We start from the raw sequence: 24211 nt of genomic DNA, 5'->3' as shown, positions 1-24211 counted from the left end.
GGGCATTTGTGTTTAAAAGGTATATAGCCTATATATATATATATATATATATATATATATATATATATATATATATTAGAAAATGGCCAATCGTTTCGCTGGATAAGACCCTTATTTCTCGACTGGGATCATGTAGAGACTTTGAGAGACGGACATTTGATCATTCTTTGAACATCAGGATATTTGGTTGCGGTTGAAGTCCATTCTGTGTAGAAAAATCCTGGAATATTTTCCTCAAAAACCTTAATTTCTTTTCGACTGAAGAAAGAAAGACATGGACATCTTGGATGACATCGGGGTGAGTAAATTATCAGCAAACACATTTTTGAAAGTGAACTAATCCTTTAAAGTGAAATGATGGAGGATTATTGTATGTGTCTCTATTTTACAAGTCATCGTCTGACTGACACATTGGCTTCTTAAGAATGAGAAATAAGAGTGAAAACTGCTCAGGCGGATCATCTTTCCGAGTGTTTCTGTCAGGACTTTTGCCTTCATCATGATAGGGAGAAACAGGCTGTGTTTTCTTGTCAAATGTTATCCGTTCTGACATCTTTGAAGACATTTCAGCCTTTTTGCCATTTTCCAATGAGAACCAATACATTCTGGCATAAAGATCGGTTCAGAGCAGCCCATGTTGTTTTGAAGAATATTGAAGAATATTTAACACACTGTATCTATTAGCAGTATTTCAAAGCTACCAACAATTTATGAGTGAATTTCATCAAACTTGGATCATATTTCAGCCCCCCCCCCCAAAAAAAAAACATTATTACTGCCTATTTCTGGCATTGAGACATTATTTTCATGATAATAGCATATTTTCTCATTACCTTAATGCAAAAAAAACACAAAAAAACACCAACCCCCTAAAAAAAAAAACTTATTCTCAGTATAATGTGGAAAGAAATACAGCAATATATTTAATAATATAATACATCATGGAGGCATTTGTTGACTTAAATATTGGATACTTTTTTTGTTTTATTTTTATATAAAAAAGAAATCAGTAGCATGAATATGCTGTCACAGGTATGAAGCAGAAGCTCTGTTCCTACAAAACTCACTCGTTGTCTATGTTAAAGAGCATGTAATGCATCTGAGTTCAGTCTCTGTGGGTGTTTGCAGTGTTCAGTGTTGTTTTAGGGACAGAACAATGGCTAGGATTTTGCTTCAGATTAATACATCGACACACAAAACAATCTCTAGTCTGAGAATGATTTTCTATTCTGATATTCTTTGTTCTAAGTATAGGCACAACATGACAAGTTTCAGGTGTCGAGTGATATATCAAAGCCTCGAAATCACAGTCAAATAGAGCAAATCTGATGTTTCAAACACAGCGAATTGAAGCAGGATTTTGGACCAATGAGGTTTCACTGTGGGCGGGGCCACCTGCAGCTTTCGTCATACAAAGCTGCGGGACAAAACCTCAGATTTATGTTCACACATACAGTGATTTCCTCAGCTCATCGAGTGGCAGTATATTTGGTCATTCCTACTCGGTGCTCAATTGAAAATTTATAATTTCTTTTAGAAGGGTATATGTGTATTGCAAATGTTATTTATATATAGGCTATAATGCATAAAGTGCGTAATTCGTCATTTAAAGGTACAATATGTACGATTTTTGTAAAAAAAAATCAAAAAATCACTTGCACAGTGTGATATATTTCCTTCAGTTGTGTACTTACAATATCCCAAAAGTTCCCAAAGATTTTTAATTTCAGAGAAATTCCAATTTTAAATAAAGGCTCGTCCATGTTCACTTGTCGCCTGTCACTGACGTAATATCCGCGTTATCCCTGGTTTCCGCTCGTACTGCCATAGTAACCATGGCGACAAACGTGGACAACTGCGTAACGTCTAGCGGCGCGCTCACGCTGTTGTTGTTTTCGTTCAAACGTTATGGTCCATGGCAAGCAGACTTTGGGACAACAGCAGAACTAAAACGAGGATCAATATCAGCGTGGCGTTTTCGAGACGCAGAGAGCTTTGTGTCCGTGACAAACTTCGACTTGACAGAGACGCCGCTCTTGCATGTACTTTATTAGACAGGTGAGCAAATGTACATAAAACTAATCAATGTTATTTAGTTCCACATGATGAAATGTTAGAATATGATCTTTATGTTATTCTAATGTTCATCTAGTTAACTGCTAGTATCATACAGCCAACAAACTAACACACAGAATAACATTATAACTTTCAACACACTCATATGCAGTTTAGTGTGATAGTGTAGAGCGAGTGAAACAGCGCTGCGTTACGTCACAAGCTTCATTCGTCTAATAAACTGGCCTGTGTGAGTATTAATTCAGCACTTGCGGGTCCTTTATATCCGCGAGACTCGCATGTGGTGCTAATATCTCTCTCATTAGCAATCACAACCTACTTTATCCCAGTCATGTTAAAAACATCAATGTATTCATTCATCCATAAACATTATTAGATCCATCAGCTTGACGACAAGTTCCATAATTCTGCTTATGCGTCATCAACCTACGCCTTTGTTATTGTAAGAGGATTGCGACCCCTAGCGGCGATTTTTTTTTAACATATTGTAGCTTTAAACAACATTATTGTTTGTATGAACCAAACTCACTCAATTCGTCTAAACAATTACTACCAGTTTTCCCTTTCAAAATGTACTAATATGTACCTTTAAGGTACCAATCTGCCCCCTTAAGGGGTAAATAAAGTACAAAGGTGTACCTTTTCTGAGAGTATACAGAAGAGTGAAATTGCTCCTTTCCTCTATCTCACACAAGACACATCACATGTGCTCTAATGCCTTCACATCACGTTTCCTGATGCACGCTTGATTTTGGAAATCACCAATTCTCATTGAAAATGAGTGACTTCTGGTCACTTTGTCACTGTAAATCACTATGTGTGAACACCCCTTAACATGGAAGAGATCGCTTGACACTGCTGTACTACATGACTAAGTAATTTCTACATGGCTACTCAGATCGATTATTTCTTTTCAATAAGGAAAAGTAATTGAGAAGTCAAAGTAGAAGATGACAAGTGTAAAACTACATACAGCTCATTAAATCGTCACACTTAGATGGTGCGTTGTCTCTCTCTGCCCTCAGAACTCGTGTCTGTGATACATGTCTGGATCATAGTATTTGGTGACCACCACGCGGTTAGCAAACTTGCGTCCCGTCAGTGCTTGCATGGCCTTCTGGCATTCAGCAGCAGACACGTACTCCACGAAAATCTGCAACAGAGAGAAACTACCGCTATAAGACAAGCCGTATGAATAAGTATCGAGAAGTATTAAAACAGCATTTGTTGAGATAATATTATAGTTTTCGTTAATGTTTTGAGTTGCCAATTCAGTGATAATCTGTTGGGTTTGTTTGCTAGCAGGGATTTGGGTTAAATTGATGATGCTAGTTTTAATAATTTAGCCTCACTCATTTTATTGTCAGAAATATTTTTTTTCTAGTGCACTCAAATGAAATAAGTTCACAGTACTAATATTTGTACTTTGGTAATAATGTGAGTATATTAGTACTGTGAACTTATTTCATTTGAGTGCACTAGAAAAAAAATATTTCTGACAATAAAATTGAATTAACTCAGGAAACTGATGGCAATTTAAGGCAATCAGTTTCCTGAGTTAATTCAGTGCATGGTATTATAAAGACGACATACTATAAATAAAATTACAGCAAATAACTGTAAATTAACAGCTGCTCTTGTTTAGCTGCTTTTGCAGTTGTGCTGTGCTTTTACAGTACAATTGTAGTAGATGATTTATGATACTACATGTCAGAACATCTCAAGGACCTCAAAAACACCTGAGGGTTAATTTACCAGTAAGTTAATTTACCAGTAAGCCAGTAAGTTACTGAGTTTTACAGTAATTTTTAGTGTAGTTTTCATTTTCATATTTTTAAATGTTAAGAAATTTTAAGTTTTATTTTGTAATGTTAAGTAATTTTGTTGTGTTTTTGTCTTTTTATTAGTTTTTTGTTGATGTTTAAATGTATATAATTTTTATTTTATTTCAAATTTAGCTTTAACTATTTTAGTACATCAAGTTCAAATAAACGAAAATGAGAAATGTTGCTGTGGCAACTACCCTAAAGTAAATACGTTTTTTATATTTTGTGTTATTTCAGTTAATGCTAAGAAGTAAGTAAGAAGAAAAAATTTTTTTTAATGGTTTTAGTTTTACTTAATAATAATCCTGTATTAAGAATAATTACAACGATGCAAACAGAGGCTATGCAGCCTCAGCAATTTTTTAAAATATAAAATTACAATTCAAATTTGCTATTAATGTACATTTTGTCACCATTTATTAATCCAAAGCTAAATGTTTTTGTTAAGTTTTTATAAATATCCAATATGTGCTCTTTTATAAAATAACGGTAAGTAATGGCAGAATTTTCATTCACTGTAGAGCTGAACTATATCTTTTTATTAGTTTTTTGTTGGTGTTTAAATGTCAATATGGTTTTTATTTTATTTTATTTCAGATTTAACTTTAATTATTTTAGTACATAAACTTCAAATAAACGAAAATGAGAAATGTTGCCGTGGCAACTACCCTAAAGTAAATACGTTTTTTTTTTTATTTTGTGTTATTTCAGTTAATGCTTATTTTATTTAAAGTAAGAAGAAAAGTTTTTTTTTTAATGGTTTTAGTTTTACTTAATAAAAATCCTGTATTAAGAATAATTACAATGATGCAAACAGAGGCTATGCAGCCTCAGCAATTTTTTTAAATATAAAATTACAATTCGAATTCGCTAAAAATGTACATTTTGTCACCATTTATTAATCTGCATGCTGTTCCAAAGCTAAATGTTTTTTGATAAGTATCCAATATGTGCTCTTTTATAAAATAACGGTAAGTAAATCATGGCAGAATTTTCATTCACTGTAGAGCTGAACTATTCCCTAAATCCTATTAAAATCCTACCATAGTAAAGGTTTGGTTGGGGACTATTGATTATGTGAATGGGAATTGTTTTCAGTTTATTCCCTACTCTTGAAGGCACTCATCACCTTCCCACAGCCTGGCACCTCCACACCATCCACTGGCCTTGGGATCTCGATAGAGCGCACAGAGCCGTACTTGCAGCACTCCTCACGGATGTCCTCCAGGATCTCCTCATAGTCCTCGTCGTCCAGCAGCTCCTCCGGCATGACCATGTTCAGCAGACACAACACCTCGGTGGGCAGGCCGGAGTTCTGCACCCGCTGCAGCCCCGGGACCTGGAGCGTGACTGGGGTCTCTACAACAGCAGTCTGCATGCAGAGAAAACATGATGCGAGACTGGACCTCTGACACAACCGAGAGCTTGAAGTTGGCCATATAAGTAAACAGCTTTGTGAATGTCTTATTTTTTGCCATAACAGCTGGCCATTATTGACGATAACTGTTCTGTTGAAGTGTTGAGGCTGGAACTTACAGGATTGGCATTCTTGGCGCCCACACTTGCCCTCTGGACAATGAGCTTTTTATCGCCGAGCTGCATGCCATGTAATCCTGCAACTGCCTGAACAAAACAGAACCACTACGAGTGAATCTCACAAAAATATGAATAGGAAATTTTTTGACCTATCATTGACCATCCCTAACATAATAGTCTTAGGGTACGTTTACACGGCAACGATATGCTTAAAACGGAGACGTTTTCCTTTGAGTTTTCCGCGTGCAGACACCATTGTCAAAACGATCCCCATTCACGCGGATACACGAAAACATCTAAAACGCTGTATTCTGCTGCCAGGCCATTAGATGGCGATAAAAAACGATATACTGAACACATAATACGCAATGTGCATGACGTCATCATCTTCAAAGATTCACGGTTTTGTTGTTTAGATGGAGACCGTTTTCAAAAACCTTCACTTTGAAACCCATTTTCAATACTTTGCGTTTTCAGGCACCCAAAGCGCTGTTGTCGTGTAAACGAACGGCCAAAACACAGTTTCTAAAAAACGTTTTTAAGTGAAAATGGTTTTGTGTAAACAGTAATCTGTATATATATACACAGATGAACCAAAACATTACGACAACCTGCCTAATATGATGTTGGTCCTCCACATGCTACCAAAACAGCACCGACCCGCCGAGGCATGGACTGTACGAGACCCCAGAAGTTGTCCTGTGGTTTCTGACACCAACAATTTAGCAGCAGATCCTTCAAGACCTGAGGTGGCGCCGCTATAGATCGAACTTGTTAGTCGGATTGAGGTATGGGGAACTTGGAGGCTGCAAGGCAACACCTTGAACCCTTCATCATGTTCCTCAAACCATTCCTGAACAATGTAAGCTGAGTGGGTCCATTATCCTGCTAAAAAAGCCCCTTCCACCAGGGAACACCATTACCATGAACGCTCGCGTGCCCATTGTAGTCACTTTCGGCGACGGACAGGGGTCATCATAGGCACTCTGATTGGTTTGCAGCTACGCAGTCTCGTACGCAGCAGATGCACTGTGTTGTGACACATTCCTCCCATAACCATCATTCAAATCATGTGCGAGTTGTGCCACAGTAGACCTTCTGTTGGCTCAGACCAGACGGGATAGCCTTTGTTGCCCTTAAGCATCGCCTTTGGACGCCAAACACCATATTGACGACGTGTGTCCAAACACCATATTGACCTGACCAAGTGTCGAGGTATCCATGAGCAAGACCCCTAACCCCAGCTGCTCCCGACGAGCTGGATGGCGCCTTGCATCGCTGACACCGCCGTCGGTGTGTGAATGGGTTAATGCGAGGCAATATGTAAAGCGCTTTGGTGGCCATTGGGTCTGTGAAAGCGCTATATAAATGCAGTCCATTTACCATTTAACATTTGTGGTTTGTCCCTGCTTGGATCACTGTTGGTAAATTCTCACCACTTCTGACCGAGAGCAACCCATAAGCCTTGCCATAGCAAATTTGCCCTTGTCAAATTAACTTGCATATTTATTCCTGCCCATTTCTCCTGTATCCAACATGTTGATTACAAGAACTGATTGTTTGCTTACCATCTAATCTACCCAGAACTCAATATGTGGCCTTGTTAGGAGATGACCAATGATATTTGCTTCACCTGTGACTTGTCATAATGTTTTGGCTCATCAGTGTAGAGTCCCTGTTTCCTTGATATATAATAAGCAATTTCTGTCTTTGACATTTGGGATGAAATATAGCCTGTATATGTCCTTGACATACTTGTTTTATGAGATTTATCTTGACTTCACTTTTCAATAATATACTGTATGTGAATTAACCAATAATGATAAATGTAAACTAAGATGATGTGTTCCTTTGATACTTAAACCTGAATTGACTCACCTGGTCAGTCGCGCTGATATCCACATATTCACAGAAAGCATAGCCTTTGGACAGTGATGTGGCACTGTCTTTCACAAGGTTGAAGGCTTTGAGAGGACCAAATGATGTCAGGAGCTCTTTAACCTGCACAACAGTCGAGGACGCACAGGTATGTGAACACAACAGCAGCTGAAAGCTCAAATCCTACCCAATCCTGTCCAGTGAACCCAAGATGAGGGTGTACAAGATGGCAGGTCCAATAGAGCGCAACAGTGGCTTCTGGGAGTTAAAATCTCAATCACCGTCTCCAAAGACAAATAGAGATTTTTCAAACAAAAATGGATAAAACTGTATGATTACATGAGTCAAAATGCTTCATGGGTTGAACTTCATTCCCTCATAAAGACCTTCTTTATACAGTCTTATACTTTTGTATACTGACTTTTAGGTTTCAAAGTAATCATGTAATCAGGGTCAGAGGCTTGGGCCAAGAGAATGCCCTTACACAATTAAACTAAATCTATTACAGCTGTCGCGTTATAACCAATCACACACACGTTTCTGTTGAGTTTATGAATGCAACGGCCAATCAGAGGTATTATTCAGATTAGTGAGTTTTGTTTAGTGCACTGAATTCTGCACTCTCGTGAATACTCTCAACATAAACAACAAAGTGCAGATACAAGGTAAGTAAGTGATTAATTTTGATAGCTTCAGTGATTAAAACGGGAGTTTTATAACAGGACTAGTGCGTGACTGAAGTCGTGGTGTCAATGATGGGACACGTTCTTTGCTCGCTTCTGTATATAATCCATTCTTAGTTTGAATAACCGTCTTGTTTTCCATGCTACTAAAATAACCCATGTGAAGTATTGATTTTCTACTGCGCATAAAGCAATTAACTATAACAAACTAAATTAATAGAAAATATACTTCTGAAACCAAGGCCACTGAAAAGGTAAGCTGTTGCGCTCTATTCCTGCAATACATCGACACACCACGATACATGTTCGTAACACAAGAAAGCATTATTATCTTGATGTTCCCTTCTTTTTCTAAATGCAGAAGGGTACGATTGTAATGGTCTTCACTTCTGCCCTTCTCAATTTTGCAATAATTAGCATCACTGTGATTTGTGCCAAAAGTTAATTCAATGCAAGTAGAGTTGTGTTTCTGAGTCTCAAGGGGCGGTTCCACTACACTTTTTGTTCCAGTGACTTCCATTCATACAAAGGCAAATGTGGAACACAAGAAACAAATTCATGTGATGGTTTTGCATTTTGATTCATTCCAAAGCTGGGTGAACTCGAATTTGTAACACATGAAGTCGTGCGACCAATAGAAGAATGACATGTCACCGGGATTTAAAAAATGTAAAACGAGTGTGACATGCTGTTTCACATGCTCAAAGCCTAGTGTAAGCGCCCCTTAAAACTGCCCCCTCCTGGTTTAGACTATGACAAAAAGCACAATTTCTTAAAGCAGTCACATACAAAAGTGCCACTATTATGCTATTTTAAAGATTCCTAATTTTGTTTTGGAGGTCAGATTTACATGCATCCAAGGCAAAAAAAAAAAAAAAATATATATATAATAATTTTCTCATAATATACATTGCAGCATCACCACCTTTTTCACAGTGTCTGAAATTGTGATTGGTCTACTCTGCTCTGATTGGTCAGATAACCCATGCTGCGTTCCAGTCCACTTTTAGACACAGACTTGCAAACTTCCCTAAGCACTTCCCCTCGGGGAAATCCCTGCCGCCATTTTGAAGTGTGTTCCACTTCGTGAAGTGGACGAGGGAAGTTTATATGGATAGACCCTCGTTCCCTCGATTTTGACCGAGGGAGCGAGTCTACTTCATAATTATGTACACTAAGGTAACTATATGTCCCACAATGCAGTATGATTGTTACTTCGCCACAGATCTCGCCTAATCACCCCCACAACAAACAACTCTATGATATATGAATTAAAAAAAATTTTAACAACCCAAACACACCTATATACATTAGGATGCTGCAATAAACAAATTATTAAAGGGATTTTAAAAAATAATAATACATCAACTCCACAGCTGATTCCAAGTGATCACAGATGACCCAGTCTGTTGTAATTGGTCTACTCTGCTCTGATTGGTCAGATGGTCCAGTCTGTTGTGGTTGGTCTACTCTCCTCCAATTGGTCAGATGACCCAGTCTTCTCTGATTGGTCTACTCTTCTCTGATTGGTCAGATGACCCAGTCTGTTGTGATTGGTCTACTCTCCTCCAATTGGTCATATGGCCCAGTCTTCTCTGATTGGTCTACTCTGCTCTGATTGGTCAGATGACTCAGTCTGTTGTGATTGGTCTACTCTGCTCTGATTGGTTATATGGTCCAGTCTTCTCTGATTGATCTACTCTGCTCTGATTGGTCAGATGGCCCAGTCTGTTGTGATTGGTCTACGCTTATAGCATGTGTCGGAAACCAAACGTCCATTAGCATATCTGAATTTCAGCTCCGGATCTTCCTCAGCACTTGATACACAGTGAAATGAACAGCAAAAATGGCGTCGGTTTTACCGTATCAATTTGAGCGCGAGTCCTGATCCTTTGGAAGTGCATGAAAAGTGGATTTGCTTTTGCAGCGCAGAAAACAGCGTCTTCTCGACATGTCGTTAACATGAACCAAACTCTTCCAGGGCTCAGCTACAACTACAGTATTTGAGGGTCAGTTCATGGGCAGCCAATGAAGACCATTATGCAAATTTGGTACAAACCTTCGAGCAGGAAGTAATCCTGGAATTACTGACGACTTGTTTCAGGCGGTTCAGATTCGGTTCTTTCTTTTGAAAGACAATAATAAAAAGCATAATAGGGACACTTTAAAATAATGTAAGAAAGGTGCATAAAGAAAGGTCCTTTCTTAGCATGCAATGATAAAAACACTTTTTAACAATCAAAGCTTCTGAAAAGTTTTCTTTTCCAAATTTCAAATCATTCAGACCAGTCAAAATGAGCCCTACAGTAGACATGAAGTGGTCTAACATCAATGTGAGTCACTTCCCCATTTGTTTTATATGCACAATGCAGAGTGCTTCAACCTTTCCAAACATTTCACATTCACAGCCCTCCAAAAGCCCAACCCAGTTACCCAAAGACCCTTTAGTGATGTTCGCGCTCCGAGAGAGTGAAGGAAGAGAGAGGACAGCGAGGGGAGGGTCCCTGCTGACAGGAGAATCCGTGTGAGGAACTGAATGTCTTACTTGCCTTGTGTTACATGTTGGCATGGCAGCAGTAGATCAGAACTACTGAACAAATTATGAGCGCAGACTTAACGATCTTACGGGCCCCTAGCTGGGGGACAAAGTGGGGGAACAAAAAATGAAAGAGCTGTGAGTTTCAAAGCAGTAACAGTGACTGCAAGAAAGAAAATATATGAGAATATGAATGAAATAAATACCAGGGTACATTCAGCTCCAATTGATTAAATTAGTTAGTTAGCTAAAATCCAACTAGATCAATGAGGTGCACCATTACCCAAACCCCCTCGGTTGTGTCTGCAATAGAAACAACAAACTTCTGCAGCTCACTTATGAAATATGGAGTGTGACTTCTATCTTTACTCCATCTTCACCTGCACATATAACTGCAAATTTGCTGCAATTACGGGTCCTATCAAAAGTCTAATCAGCTATATTCACACTGCAGCTGAATGTGGACCAAATCCCTCTCATGTGACACAGATCTGTTTTTGGATAATCATAGCATATTATAAGTTAAATATTACATTTGTGGAGGCACTTATTGTACCGTATTTATTTATTATATTCGGAACTATACGGTTATCCGGACCACACATGTGTCTTTTAGTCCCGTATAGTCCGTATAGTCATGCCTGATTGGTCTTAACCCCAGTGAGGGGTAGGTTTAGGGTCGGGGTTAGGGGTAGGCCATCGTATGATTGGTCTTAACCCCAGTGACGGGTAGATTTAGGGGCGGGGTTAGGGGTAGGCCATCGTATGATTGGTCTTAACCCCAGTGACGGGTAGGTTTAGGGGCGGGGTTAGGGGTAGGCCATCGTGTGGTCCGGATAACCGTATAGTACCTTATATTCTTATTTTGTGAGCATTTTTCTGCATTGTCAGCCATTAAAATGAATGGTAAAAAGGTGAAATTTGGCACACTGGTTGGGGAACACTGGAATATTCCTTGCACCAACAATTGCTCTTTTCATCGGTCAGAAGATTGGGTCAAATAATCAAACACATCAATGACTATGACACATAAAATTACTAAAATTTAGCCGCAAGTACAGAGTTTACAGGGCCACTTTAGTGACAGTAAAACAATGCTATTTCAGTGTTATTTTATAATATTATATAGTATTTATTAATATTTTGAATTAGATTTTACTTTTATATTTTCAGGTTTCATTTTAGTTAAGTTTTAATTTATTTTATTCTGTGTTTTTGTCATACCAGTTTCCATTTTAGTAATTTTAGGATTTTAAGTTGCCATGGCAGTTGCCTTTCTAATTTTCGTTTAAGTTTGGTTTTAATGTAAGGTTTTGGTTAAGTTTTATATTTATATATTATTTTAAGCTTTATTTCAGTTAACCACATTTAATAGTTTTATTTTTATTAAACAAAAATAACATGGGCCAAAGTGAATGTAGGTTGGCCAAAAATCATTATAACCTTGGAATAATTTGGCCTATGATTATATATATATATATATATATATATAGTCTATTTTAGTATAGTCTATAAAACTATTTTAAATATAGTCTGTAATTTGGAATGAATTTGAGCAGAAAATTAAAAATGGGCACATTTGCTTGCAGTGTGAACATAGCCTAAATGTCAACATGTATCCATTTCACTCTTTCAATGTGGCCTTAATATTATAAAATGAAAAAATGATCTTCCAGTTAGATTAAAAGTGTCATGGCTGATGCTGTTACACTAAAGGGGTTTCAGCTACAGACTTTCTGTTTGTCAATAAAGTAATATGTACTGTTTCCACACATAAAAATTGGATATATTCTGACAAACACAATTTTGAATGGGCAATAAGAAAATGGGATACTCTTTGCTAGTGTACACAACCAACTGACCTTAGGTCCTAATAACTGATTCATTGATGGAGAAGCAAGGTTAAAGTGTACCTGATCATCATTGAGATAATTTGGTAGACCTCCAATGAAGAGTTTATGAGGGGAGTCTGGTACAACTGTGGAAACAACACCTAAAAACAAGGACAACAGGATTGTAATGCCCTGGAAAATATAAATAAACATGGCAACATAAAAAAATGGTTGTGTTTAAGCCAGTTTTCTATATCTTCAAAATAAGAATTCAAAACTACAATGTTTAATAGTCTGCTGATCTAAAACACATGAAAAGGTAAAACATGGCAAAAGTCTTGACCTGGAACATGAAAAGCGGGCTGCTCAGAGATGCCGGGAAGAGGGCGGTAGTCGTGTGGACGTCTGATCTTCAGCGACTGTCCTTGAAAGATAATGCCATCAAATGCCATGGCCTGAGTGGTTTCATCCACTGATCGAAACTGGGGAAGATAGACAGCCTGCTTCAGTCAGGAGTAGCTCCGAGTAGCCCAGTATCATTATTGGAAATGTGCATCACCAAATCACCAAAACGTCTCTCAGGGTGTGCTGTGTTCACACTTGTGGTTCGGTTCTCTTGGTTCTTTTAGTCCGGACCAAAAAAGAAAATGATACATTTAGTCTTGGTTCACTTAGAGTTCACATCATGATTTTTAACACTGAACGTAAAGGTAAAAAACAAAAAAAAGATTTTATGACGTATACTTAACGACAATACTGAGTGCAGAGCTAAACATGCTTGTTGTATGTGTGTATATTTGATGGTATTTTTACCAGCTGACAACTTGTGAAGAGCTTATAAATTGTGCAAAAGAGTCAAAACAGTGGCAGGAATTCTTCTTTTATACAAATGAAGGAGATGCGCTTCTGACGCCTGTACCGAACTGTAGAAGTCAACATAGCAACATCGTCTATTAAGAGAGAAAAACAGGGGTGCCAGGATCTGCCCTTATCTTGTTGAAGATTGATTATTTAAGAAGAAGAAAAAGAAAGAAAAAAAAGAAGCAAAATGCCCTGTTGAAATGTGTGAGATGTATGGTTTATTTGAACGTCAAAGGTAAAACAAAAATTCAAATTATGCGACAGATGTGAAGGTGGGGATAATTTATAAATGACAAGAAAGACACATACACAGCAAAATCCCCAGTGTTAAATCAACACTGTTCAGTGCTCATATGTGTCCACACTACAGGGTTAAAATACACCGAAGAAGTGTTGGAGTTGATGAGATAATTAAGTGATTAATTGAGTGATGATTGAGCATTAATGATGAACACCTGCTGTCAACAAGCATAATCACTGAGGAAAAGGAAACAACAAGAACAGAAAAAAAGAGAAGAGATTAAACACTTATTATTGTTGCGTTAGACATTTCTGCAGCAGTCTTTCGCGTGTCACAGTCACCAAAATGATTAACTTTTTCACGGGAGAAAAATCAGAACGACAACCATCATTTCTTTCTCTGGGAACTCTCTACCACAGAACAGTTTATTTTGCGCATGCTCATAACATACAGTGCACGCAGGCACGCACAACGACGTCACTGTGTATACTATTTAACATGGCTTTGCCACTCATATTGTGATATATACTTAACACTCCCACTCAAAGACATGTTTATATCTTTCTATAGTGGCAAAACAAAAACAAACAATACATAACTCCAAAATAAAACATTTGGTATACTGGCAGTAATCTCAAAACAAAAATTTCTTCTTCTTTTTTTTTTTTTTTCTCTTTTCTCTTTACATCTGCCAGTTCACATTATTTATTTTCCAAACAAATACCCCTTGAAGTTTTCAAACTTAGCCTTTGTCACTGGCTTGGTAAGGACATCAGCTACCATGTTTGCAGTAGGGCAGTATTCTATAGATATTTTCCCTTCTGTGTGTGCAGACCGTACAAAGTGATATTTAATATCTACGTGTTTACTTCTCTGTCTGCATACTGGGTTCTTAGACAAAGCTATCGCCCCCTGGTTGTCCTCATATATCTTGACTGGTACATGCTGGTTACTACTATCAGTTCCTTTAAGTAGTTGTACAAGATACATACTCTCTTGAGTAATGGCTGCTAGTGCCATATACTCGGCTTCACAGGTGGATAATGCCACCGTTGGCTGTTTCCTACTCTTCCACGATATGACTGGACCATTTTCAGTTAAGCTGAAACAATATCCAGTTGTGCTCCTCCTATCATTTTTATCGGCTGCCCAATCAGCATCACTGTATCCCTCAAGCTGTAGGTTTTCCTCACATTTCCGGTAGTGTAGTTCTTGATCTATAGTACCCTTTAAGTACCTCAGTAGGTGTTTTGCTGTAGCCCAATGCTGTTGCTTTGGTTCTGCTAGGTGTTGTGATAGTTTACTAACAACCCAGCTCAGGTCAGGTCGAGTACATGTCATAATGTATATCAAACTACCTACTATCTCTCTATATCCTGTTGAGTCAATGACTTCACCCTCACTGTCAAAGTTTAACTTTAGCTCACATGGGGTGGATCTCGGTTTGCATTCGGACATTCCAAATTTTGCTAACATCTTCTCTATGTGTCTCTTTTGGGTCATTTTGATCTCTCCCTCACTCTGTATAAAATCAATACCTAGGAAGTATTTAAGTGAACCCATATCTTTCATCTTAAACCTTCTCTTCAACATTTCTTTTACATCACTGAGTAAGGTGTTGTTGCTCGCTGCTATGATTAAGTCATCTACCCATACTAACAAAATCACTTTCTCGTTCTCAGATTCTCTGCTGTAGACACAATGATCAGCATAATTTTGTACAAAACCATTCTCTGTAAGGTGATCATGCAGTAACATGTTCCAGTTACGCCCGGACTGTTTTAAACCATATATTGACTTATTGAGTTTACACACTAAGTGTTCTCCTGTTTTTGATTTCGTCTCAAAACCTTCCGGCTGCTCCATATATACCTCACAGTCCATCGGAGCATGGAGGTAAGCAGTCTTTACATCCATTTGGTGTAGGGTAAGATCCTCCTGTACAGCCACCTGCATTAATGCTCGGACAGAGGTCATGTTGGCTGTCGGTGAAAAGGTCTCTTTATAGTCAATCCCTTCCACTTGACCATACCCCTTTGCAACATATCTGGCTTTACAAGTCTCAGATCCATCTGGGCTCTCTTTCACTGCATATACCCAGCGACCTCCCACTGCTTGTTTACCTCTTGGTAGTGGCGTCAGAGTGAAAGTCTCATTCTCTATCAGAGAGTTAATCTCCTCTTTCATCGCATCAGTCCACATTTTTGACTTCTTAGAGTCCATAGCATCTCTAAATGTTTTAGGTACATCATAAGCCACTCTGTAAAAAAAATCAACATTTTCAGCTTTATCATTATTACACTCAGCTTTACACTGGTACTCATTAAGGTATTCTGGAGCTTTTCTCTGTCTTGTAGGATACCTTCTTTCTTCCTGGCCCTGTTCACTCTGAGTACTATCTGTCTGGGTCGGACCTTCCTCAGTACTGGACTCTTTACTTTCCTTAGGCTGTCCATGACCTTGACTGACTACCTTTGGTGATGTATCTCCATAACTCTCAATGCCGTCCCCCATGTCGCAATCTGTTTGAGTCTGGCTATCTGCGCTACCTTTGGTGATGAATTTTACCAGCCTATGTTTTAGAACTTTTCCTGTCTCAGGATAGTACACATTATATGCTGGACTATATTTATCATAGCCTACAAAGATCCCCTTTTCACATCTAGAATCCAGTTTCTTCTTATCCTGCTTATATACGTAGCATTCAGAGCCAAATATCTTCATGTTAGATAAGTTAGGTGTTTTTCCTGTGAAAACACGGAAAGGTGTCTGCTCTAGCCGCTTACTGTAACACCTGTTGCGGATTTGGGCGGCTGTCTGTACAGCATATGTCCATAATTGCTTTGGGAGGTTACTCTCCAATAGCATGCATCGTGACATCTCAAATAAGGTTCTCCAACCTCTTTCGGCAGTTCAGTTCTGATGAGGGAAGTAGGGTGCACTGGTCTCGTGCCTTATCCCGTTACTCCTAATTAGGGACTGGAATTCCTGCCCGGTAAATTCTGTACCGTTATCAGATCTTATACACTTTATCTTTCCATATGGAGCTACGTCTGCTATGAATTTTTCTGTAGCTTTTGTCGTGTCACTCTTTGCTTTGATAAAGTATGAAAAAATCATCCCACTGTAATCATCAGTAAATGCTATTGCATACCTGTATCCATCTTTATCTGCTGGTTCTATAGGGCCGCATAGGTCTGTGTGTACTAGCTCTAGTACGGTTGTAGCTTTAGCGTCTGCCTGTCTGTTTCTACTTTGTGTAAATTTGCCCTGTGTGCATATTTCACAGTTTTGATTGGACTTGTCATTTTTCCCTTTTATCGTCATTCCCTTAACTACCTTTTCTAATTTTGCAACATCATCAAAATTACAATGACCAAGTATCCTATGCCACGTTTGAATGTCATGACAACTATACACATCATCAACATTTTCATTTTCTACAGTGTTAAGATAATACAGCCTACCATACACGTCCATTTTGAATTTGGTACCGTTCTCGTGAATCAGCCAATTATCACCGTCCTTGAAGTGCATCTCGGCTCCGTTAGCTGTAGCTGATTTGACTGAAAAAATGTTTTGTGGAAACGATGGGATGTATAGTGCTTGCTTTAGCCTCGTTTTCACTTGCCGTCCCTCGCTGTCCAGCAAGTAGACTTCGGCGTCACCCCTCATCTTCGCCATCCCGCTCACCTTGGTTCCGTCGGCAAGCTCGATCATGTGATCCTCGGGCCTGAAGCTCTTGTCAACTGTTTTGAACTTTGTGGCGTCGTTGATCATGTGTGTTGTAGCGCCGCAGTCGACCATGAGACCCATCTTGTTTCCTCTTTGAATGGGACAGTCACTCATCTTGAAGAAACAGAAAGATGTAGGCTCTGCCTCTGTCTCTCCATCTGCTTTCTTCACGTAGTCACGGCCTCGTCCTCGACCGCGTCCCTTTCCTCGCTGTGGTGTGTCCCATTTTCGATCATCTCTTCTCGCCTGAGATTCGTCGGGACATGTCCTGGCCATATGTCCCTTTTTACCGCAGGTGTAACACTCGACATCAGTCATATCCATTTTCTTTCCTCTCCCTCTTCCACGTGACCTCGTTGTCCCGCTAGTCTTCATCACGTTGTCGTCTTCTACATTCACGTCACTTTTCCCGTATTTTTCAGTACTCTCGTAACTTCGCAGTTTTGTTTTAAACTCGCCGAACGTTACAACGTCATTAGTCTGAGTGATGTGCACGACAAATGGCTTGTATGAATCAGGTAGCCCCTTTACTACCATGGCTATCTGAAGTCCATCACTAATATGCTCGTCTGCTCTTCTCAATGACGTAAATATAGTCTCTGCTCGAATAATATAGTCAGTTACCGTTTCATTGCTAGCCTTATGGAGTGAGGAAAGTTCACAATACAAACTCACAACGCGGGGTTTGTCTTTTCCGGCGTAGTGTTTGCGAAGAATTTCCAGTGCTCTTCTTCCATCACGTTTCGCGTCCCTCATTATCAACGACAAACTCTTGTTATCTAGGCATTGCACTAGCTCTGCATATGCCTCTCCGTTCTTTGCCTCATCTTCCGCGAGAGCTCCTTCGTCTCCTGCGTCTATCTGCGGGTCCTCCAAAATAACTTCTCTGAGGCCACGCAACTCCATGTGTGCGAGGAATCTCGTTTCCCAGAGTTCGTAATTTTTCTCGTCACCGTCGAATAAAAGTCGGAACCACCTTTGGCCTAAATGACTGGGCCCATAACCTGTTGCGTTAGACATTTCTGCAGCAGTCTTTCGCGTGTCACAGTCACCAAAATGATTAACTTATTCACGGGAGAAAAATCAGAACGACAACCATCATTTCTTTCTCTGGGAACTCTCTACCACAGAACAGTTTATTTTGCGCATGCTCATAACATACAGTGCACGCAGGCACGCACAACGACGTCACTGTGTATACTATTTAACATGGCTTTGCCACTCATAATGTGATATATACTTAACAATTATAAACCAGTTTGACTTCATTTCATACATCTATGAACGTTGTTATTGAGAATTAATAGAGGTTTAGATGTTGATGTTTTATTGAATGTTTTTGTTAGTCACCATTATGGTGATGAGTGTTTGCTTTAGTTTGGCTCTTGACCCTTGACTTTTTAACATTAGATTTTCTCTTGGCTGCTGCAACTTTGTATTTATAAAGCAATGCAAGAGAAAATAAGATCAGGTCATGATGGTTAAGTTTTGATAACGACGTAATCATCATATAATCACCTGATTCACTGATCTCATTAATAGTCCAAAGCTCTGATTATGATTGATGTGTAACTTTAGTAAAGATTGTAGCCCTATAATTCTACAGATTGAGATCCAGAAGTGATAAACTGAACTATTTCAAAAATACATTTTGCACAGAAACTTCTAATACATCCATTTTAAGTATTTTAGATTGAAGCATTCTGTCCTTTTTAGAGTCGCATCGTGAAATCACATTTAGTTTTTGGTTCATTTAGATGTCTTTGGTCAATGTTACATTCATATTTCAGTCGAACCGCACCAGAGATTGTTTGGAAGTGGACTGAGACACTCTGAAAAGTTGGGTCTTGGTCCGCTTGTTCGGATAGCAGCGTTCACATTTGAACCGCACTGACAAAGCAATCACACCAGAGTTTGTTTTCATCAAACCAAACCTGCCAAGTGTGAGCACACCCTCATTGGCGCTTTGAACGTCATTTCAGCAGATTTCGTAAAGCTTTGGTTGTCTTCCGATGTCATCATGTGTTTGAAAATCGCACAATATTGAAATGCCTAGAACAACAATATGGAAATATATTTTTATGGCATTAGGCCTATAGATTACATTTGTTTGCTTGCTAAGCAAAACTACAATGGATGGAAACAAGACTTTTAATTAAAACTTTGAATTGACTCCTATGGACCAAATTACGTTCGAATTTCAAGTGACTTCACTAATATTAACACTCCACCATTATTATTGTCTTTACAAATATATTCCTATATTCTTTATAATTTAAACGGATGCAGTCTATTTCTGTCAGACTACTTAACTGAGTGACATCTATATTGTCTCACCTCTAAGAAAGCAAAGTTCTTGTCCTGGTTTATCTGCACTGCGAGCACAGGATTGCTGGGAGCTTGAGACAGTCCTGCAAGTCTCATCTGGGTATTGAAGAATTCAGCCATGGACTCCTGAGAGACAAAAACATTAGCAGGACGTTCCCAGAGAAATGGCTTTCTTTAAAAAAAAAGTACATAGAGGACACAACATCAAAACAAACTTTAACTCTCATTTCTAGAATTAACTTTTCATCTGTAACTTTCAAATGAAATGGCTGATTCATCACTGCACAAGAGGATGAGAACTGAACCGTACAAACAAAATGTTTTGAGGGACACTATTCTGGGACACTTACCTCAGTGATGCCAAACGGGATGTTGCCAACATACAGGCGTCGTGCTTGCCTGGTCATCTGGCTGCCAACGGCGGGCACTTGTGTGGGTGCGACTGCCAAACCAGCATTAGTGCATGTAGCCAGCAGAGCAATGCTGGGGATCTGCCCAGCAGCTACATTACAACACAACCAATTAAAGCACAGGTCACACAAATATCGAATTATTTCACTTGAAAACATGGTGTGCTGTAAAACACCAACATTTTTTTTTTTAAATTCCTTTCAAATGTTAAATGGATGAGAGTTGAGTGTTTCTCACAAAATAATAACTACAACAAAAACTCTTAGTCTATCAACTCTTTTACAACAGATTTAATGTGGCACATCTCAACATGTATGGCCGGTTTCACAGACAAGACTTAAACTAGTCCCAGACTAAAATGCACGTTTGAGCTGTTTTGACTGAAAGCAATTTGCACTGCTATATCTTAAAATATGTCAGTGCCATTGGTTTGTCTCAAGATGCACAGCAATAATGTTTTTTTCTAAGGCATGTTTATAAAACCTACTTGAATGCCCCGATTTAACTAAGGCCTAATCCTGGCTTAATCTAAGCATGAGTTTTATAATGTTTTACATACTTTTTTTTTAAACTCAAAATTATACCCTGCATCCAGTGGAAGCTTGTTTCTGCCGCCAGGTCATAAAAATATATTAAAAGAGTAATTGAGACTTTGTATCTCACAATTCTGACTTTTTTTTCTCACAATTGTGAGGCGGCCATTTTAGCACAGTGAACTAATTGTCAAGTTCAAGAAACCAGTTTGAGATGATTTGAGCTTTGTGAAATGGTACGGTGTGCTTTCCTGCTGGAAGGGCCTTCAGAAGATGATAGACTGGTCATAAAGGGATGGAGATGGACAACCACAATACTCAGGAAAGCAAAAAGATATCCCTCACACCATTACACCACCAGCAGCCTGAACCGCTGATACAAGGCAGGATGGCAGAATGTTGTTACAGTCTTATACTGTCCAGTTTTGGTGAGCTAGTGTGAATTGTAGCCTCAGTTTCTTGTTCTTATCTGACAGGAGTGTCACCGGTGTGTTTTCTGCTGCTGTAGCTCTTCTGCTTCAAGGTTTGATATGTTGTGTGTTCAGAGATGCTCTTCTGTAGACCTCGGTTTGAGACGAGGGGTTATTTGAGTTACTGTTGTCTTTCTATCAGCTGAATATGGTCATTCTCCTCTGACCTCCGGCAACAACAAGCCATTTTCTCCCACAGAACTAACGCTCACTGGATATTTACTCTTTTTCTGACCAATCTCTGTAAACCCTAGAGAGGTTGTGTGTGGGAATCTCAGTAGATCATCAGTTTCTGAAGACCAGCAACACCAACAACCATGACACATTTAAAGTCACTTAAATCACATTTCTTCCTCATTCTGATGCTCAATTTGAACTTCAGCAGATCTTATTGATGATGTATATGTGCCTAAATGCTTTGAGTTGCCGCATGTGATTGGCTGATTCGAAATTTGCATTAGTAGTAGTAGCCTTTATTGTCACTTAGTCACAAGTACCAGTGAAATTAGCCATCAACCTGTCCATACACAAACATACATACAATATGACAATGGGGTAGACAAGACAAGACATTAACAAGTAGTTGAACAGGTGTTCCTAATAAATTGGCCAGTGAGATATAGGGCCCTATTTTAACAATCTGAAACGCAAGTATAAAACGTGAAACGCGAGTATAAAATGTGAAACGCGAGTATAAAATGTGAAACGCAAGTAACTTTGTGGGCGGATCCCGGCCACTGTTGCTATTATACCGGCAGGATAAATTACTCTTGCGCCCGACGCAAATCTAAAATGTGTTGGTCCGAAGTAGCTTTATTCATAGGTGTGGTTTGGGCGTAACGTGAAATAAACCAATCATAAACCAATCAGAGCGTCCTCTCACATTCCCTTTAAGAGCCGGCGCACTTGTTCCATGGCGGATTGCTATTATAATGGCGGGTTTGCCAGGCGAACGCCAGGAGCGATTCACAGCCGAGGAGACCGACGTTCTCGTCAGCGCCGTAAAACACAGAGAAGTGACATTGGGGATGATGGGAGAAACTCACTCAAAGCTTCGGTTAAACAGCCGTATAATAATTTGGGTAAATGTGTAATCTAGATTTATGCCTATTTTTATGCCTATCTTCATGGACACAACAATGATTTCCCTCGTGTGTTAATATTTTTCCTTGTAATAATGTATGATTTGCAAAAATGAAAACTGCCGCGTCTGTTTAGAGTAGAGAATCAAAGTGTATGCGCGTTCACACGCTACATAATGGCCAAGCATGCGCCCTTAAAATAGCATATGACTAAAGCGCAACGCACCACTGACTTTAGACTGGGTCTTTCCTGGTCAGTGGCGGAGTTGTTTTCTGAAACTGCAAAATAGCACCAGGGAACGTTTACGCGGGAACACGCCTCCTCTTTTCGCTGTCTAATTTCATTCCCTAATTTACCGACGTGCGTCTGTGGAGGGAAAAGTCCGCTGTGCAAGATAGGGTCCAATAGCAGAAATTATATCAGAATTGAGAGATTAAAAAGTCTAATTTTTTTTATTCCCTGGCAGAAAAGAGGCTTCCATAGCATCCACTCTGTAAGGTGTCAGTATAAGTAAAAAAAAGAAATAAAAATACTGAATACATCTTTAATACATAAACCATTATATCAATCAATTGACCAACTGTTATCATGATACATTTTATGGCCACCTAAGCAAAATCATCCCTTATCAATCTCTATTTTAACTGAGGTATTTTATGTTCAAGCTGCAATAGTAAATATCTTTCTCCACAAATTTTGCTGCATTTTGTTTCCTCTGTGTGTGTGCAACATCAGAAGTGCATAGGGAACGGTGATCATGGCATTTACTGTTATTGTGATCTTTGATAACTCATGCCGCACCTTGCATGGCTTTGTACTGCATTGGAGTGATGTGCTCAAAGCCTGAAGGGGGAACATCCCAATACTTGCACATCTTTTTCTTCCTTGTTCGACGTGGAGAATAGCTGAGAGAAAAAAAAAATCAGAGTAGATGGGGAAGATGCGGCAAACTTAATCAACTCTGCCAACTATGTTGTGATGTCGACTTAGAAGACAACACTGCTTTTATAGTTTTACAGACAACAGAAACAATAAGGGTGCAAGAATAAACAAGTCTTGTGTTGGTTCTGATGGACAGTGTCAGGCCGGTGTTGAGTGGCACCTGTGCTTCTTCTGATCCCGTGAGTTGCTCCTGTGGTCCCGGCTCTTCCGGTCTCGACTGCGACTGCTCTTCCCTCGGCTGCGACTGCTTCGGTCTTTGCTCCAGCTGCACCGTTTCTTGCTGCGACTGGGAGAGCTACTGCGACTCCTCCTCTTATGCCTCTCCCTGTCTCTCTCTGCATGAATAATGTTACATATTAATGGAAATATCATGTCTTTAAAAGTGAAAATATACTGTAATCCAAAATATTTCTGTTTAATTTCTAAGCAGAACCCAGAGGTGCACTGTTTCCGAACTCCCTGAAACGCCTCCATTGTAGTCTTGAGTTTTCATCCAGGAACGAACACGTCACAATATTCCTCATTTAAATAATTTCCGCCCAAGGCATATGCTAAATAAAGGGGCGGGACCTGCTTGAGTTAGTTAGTAGTGTGTTGAAACTAGCAGTTATGGTAAGAGACGGGGAATTTCCCAAACACACTCAAAGTGTTTGACCAATTCACAACACACTGATCCAGCCGACCAATCAGAGCACAGTGTGCTTTTCAGTAGGAGGGGCTTCATAGAGACAGGAACTAAACTGGGGCTGTGTCCGAAATCGCCACCTATAACCTCAAATAGGGCAATGTTTAAGGGGACCGCCATTTGTTAGTGGATGTTACCACACTCATTCAATCCCAAAATGCACCGCAACGAGTGTACAACTGTACACTCAACAGCTATTGAATACCCATAATGCACTGTGAGGGTCGTGTCAAATAAATTCCCGCGTCTGACCAGAAGATGGCGCCCGCAACTGAATCATACATCCATCCATTTTCCAAACCGCTGGTCCAATGTGGGTACAGCGTAAAATCATACAGGTATTTATTAGGTAAATTGTTTAATTAAGGTTTATACATGCTAATTTCCATGACAGAGTTCAAGATAAATATTTTCATTACTACTGGAGCTGCCAGTTTGCTAAGTTTCAAATTATTATTAAAAAGCAAGCACAAACTATGCAAAAGCAGCAACTCTTCCAGCACTCGTTTTCCTTCACTCCTTCAAGTGGACTACATTAGTGGAGTAATGTAGGGA

The 24211-nt window shown here is 39.2% G+C and overlaps 1 protein-coding gene across 1 annotated transcript; it reads right to left on the bottom strand.

Annotated features, from left to right (window-relative positions):
• Positions 1 to 2036: 2036 nt before the first annotated feature.
• LOC307007022 (splicing factor U2AF 65 kDa subunit-like) lies at positions 2037 to 23504 on the bottom strand. The gene is given in 13 exon segments (XM_079628605.1): positions 2037 to 3229; positions 5032 to 5274; positions 5439 to 5525; positions 7317 to 7439; positions 10545 to 10567; positions 10570 to 10611; positions 10614 to 10635; positions 12449 to 12528; positions 12711 to 12849; positions 19542 to 19658; positions 19883 to 20034; positions 22831 to 22934; positions 23132 to 23504. Coding segments are annotated over 13 exon segments (1578 nt in total). The 5' UTR covers positions 23446 to 23504; the 3' UTR covers positions 2037 to 3097.
• Positions 23505 to 24211: the final 707 nt, after the last annotated feature.

This window comes from Phoxinus phoxinus (assembly GCF_949152265.1).
Source record: "Phoxinus phoxinus genome assembly, chromosome: 1".
Lineage (NCBI taxonomy): Eukaryota > Metazoa > Chordata > Actinopteri > Cypriniformes > Leuciscidae > Phoxinus > Phoxinus phoxinus.
The sequence above is the reverse complement of the archived record's forward strand: the minus strand, read 5'-3'. Positions and strand labels throughout refer to the sequence as shown.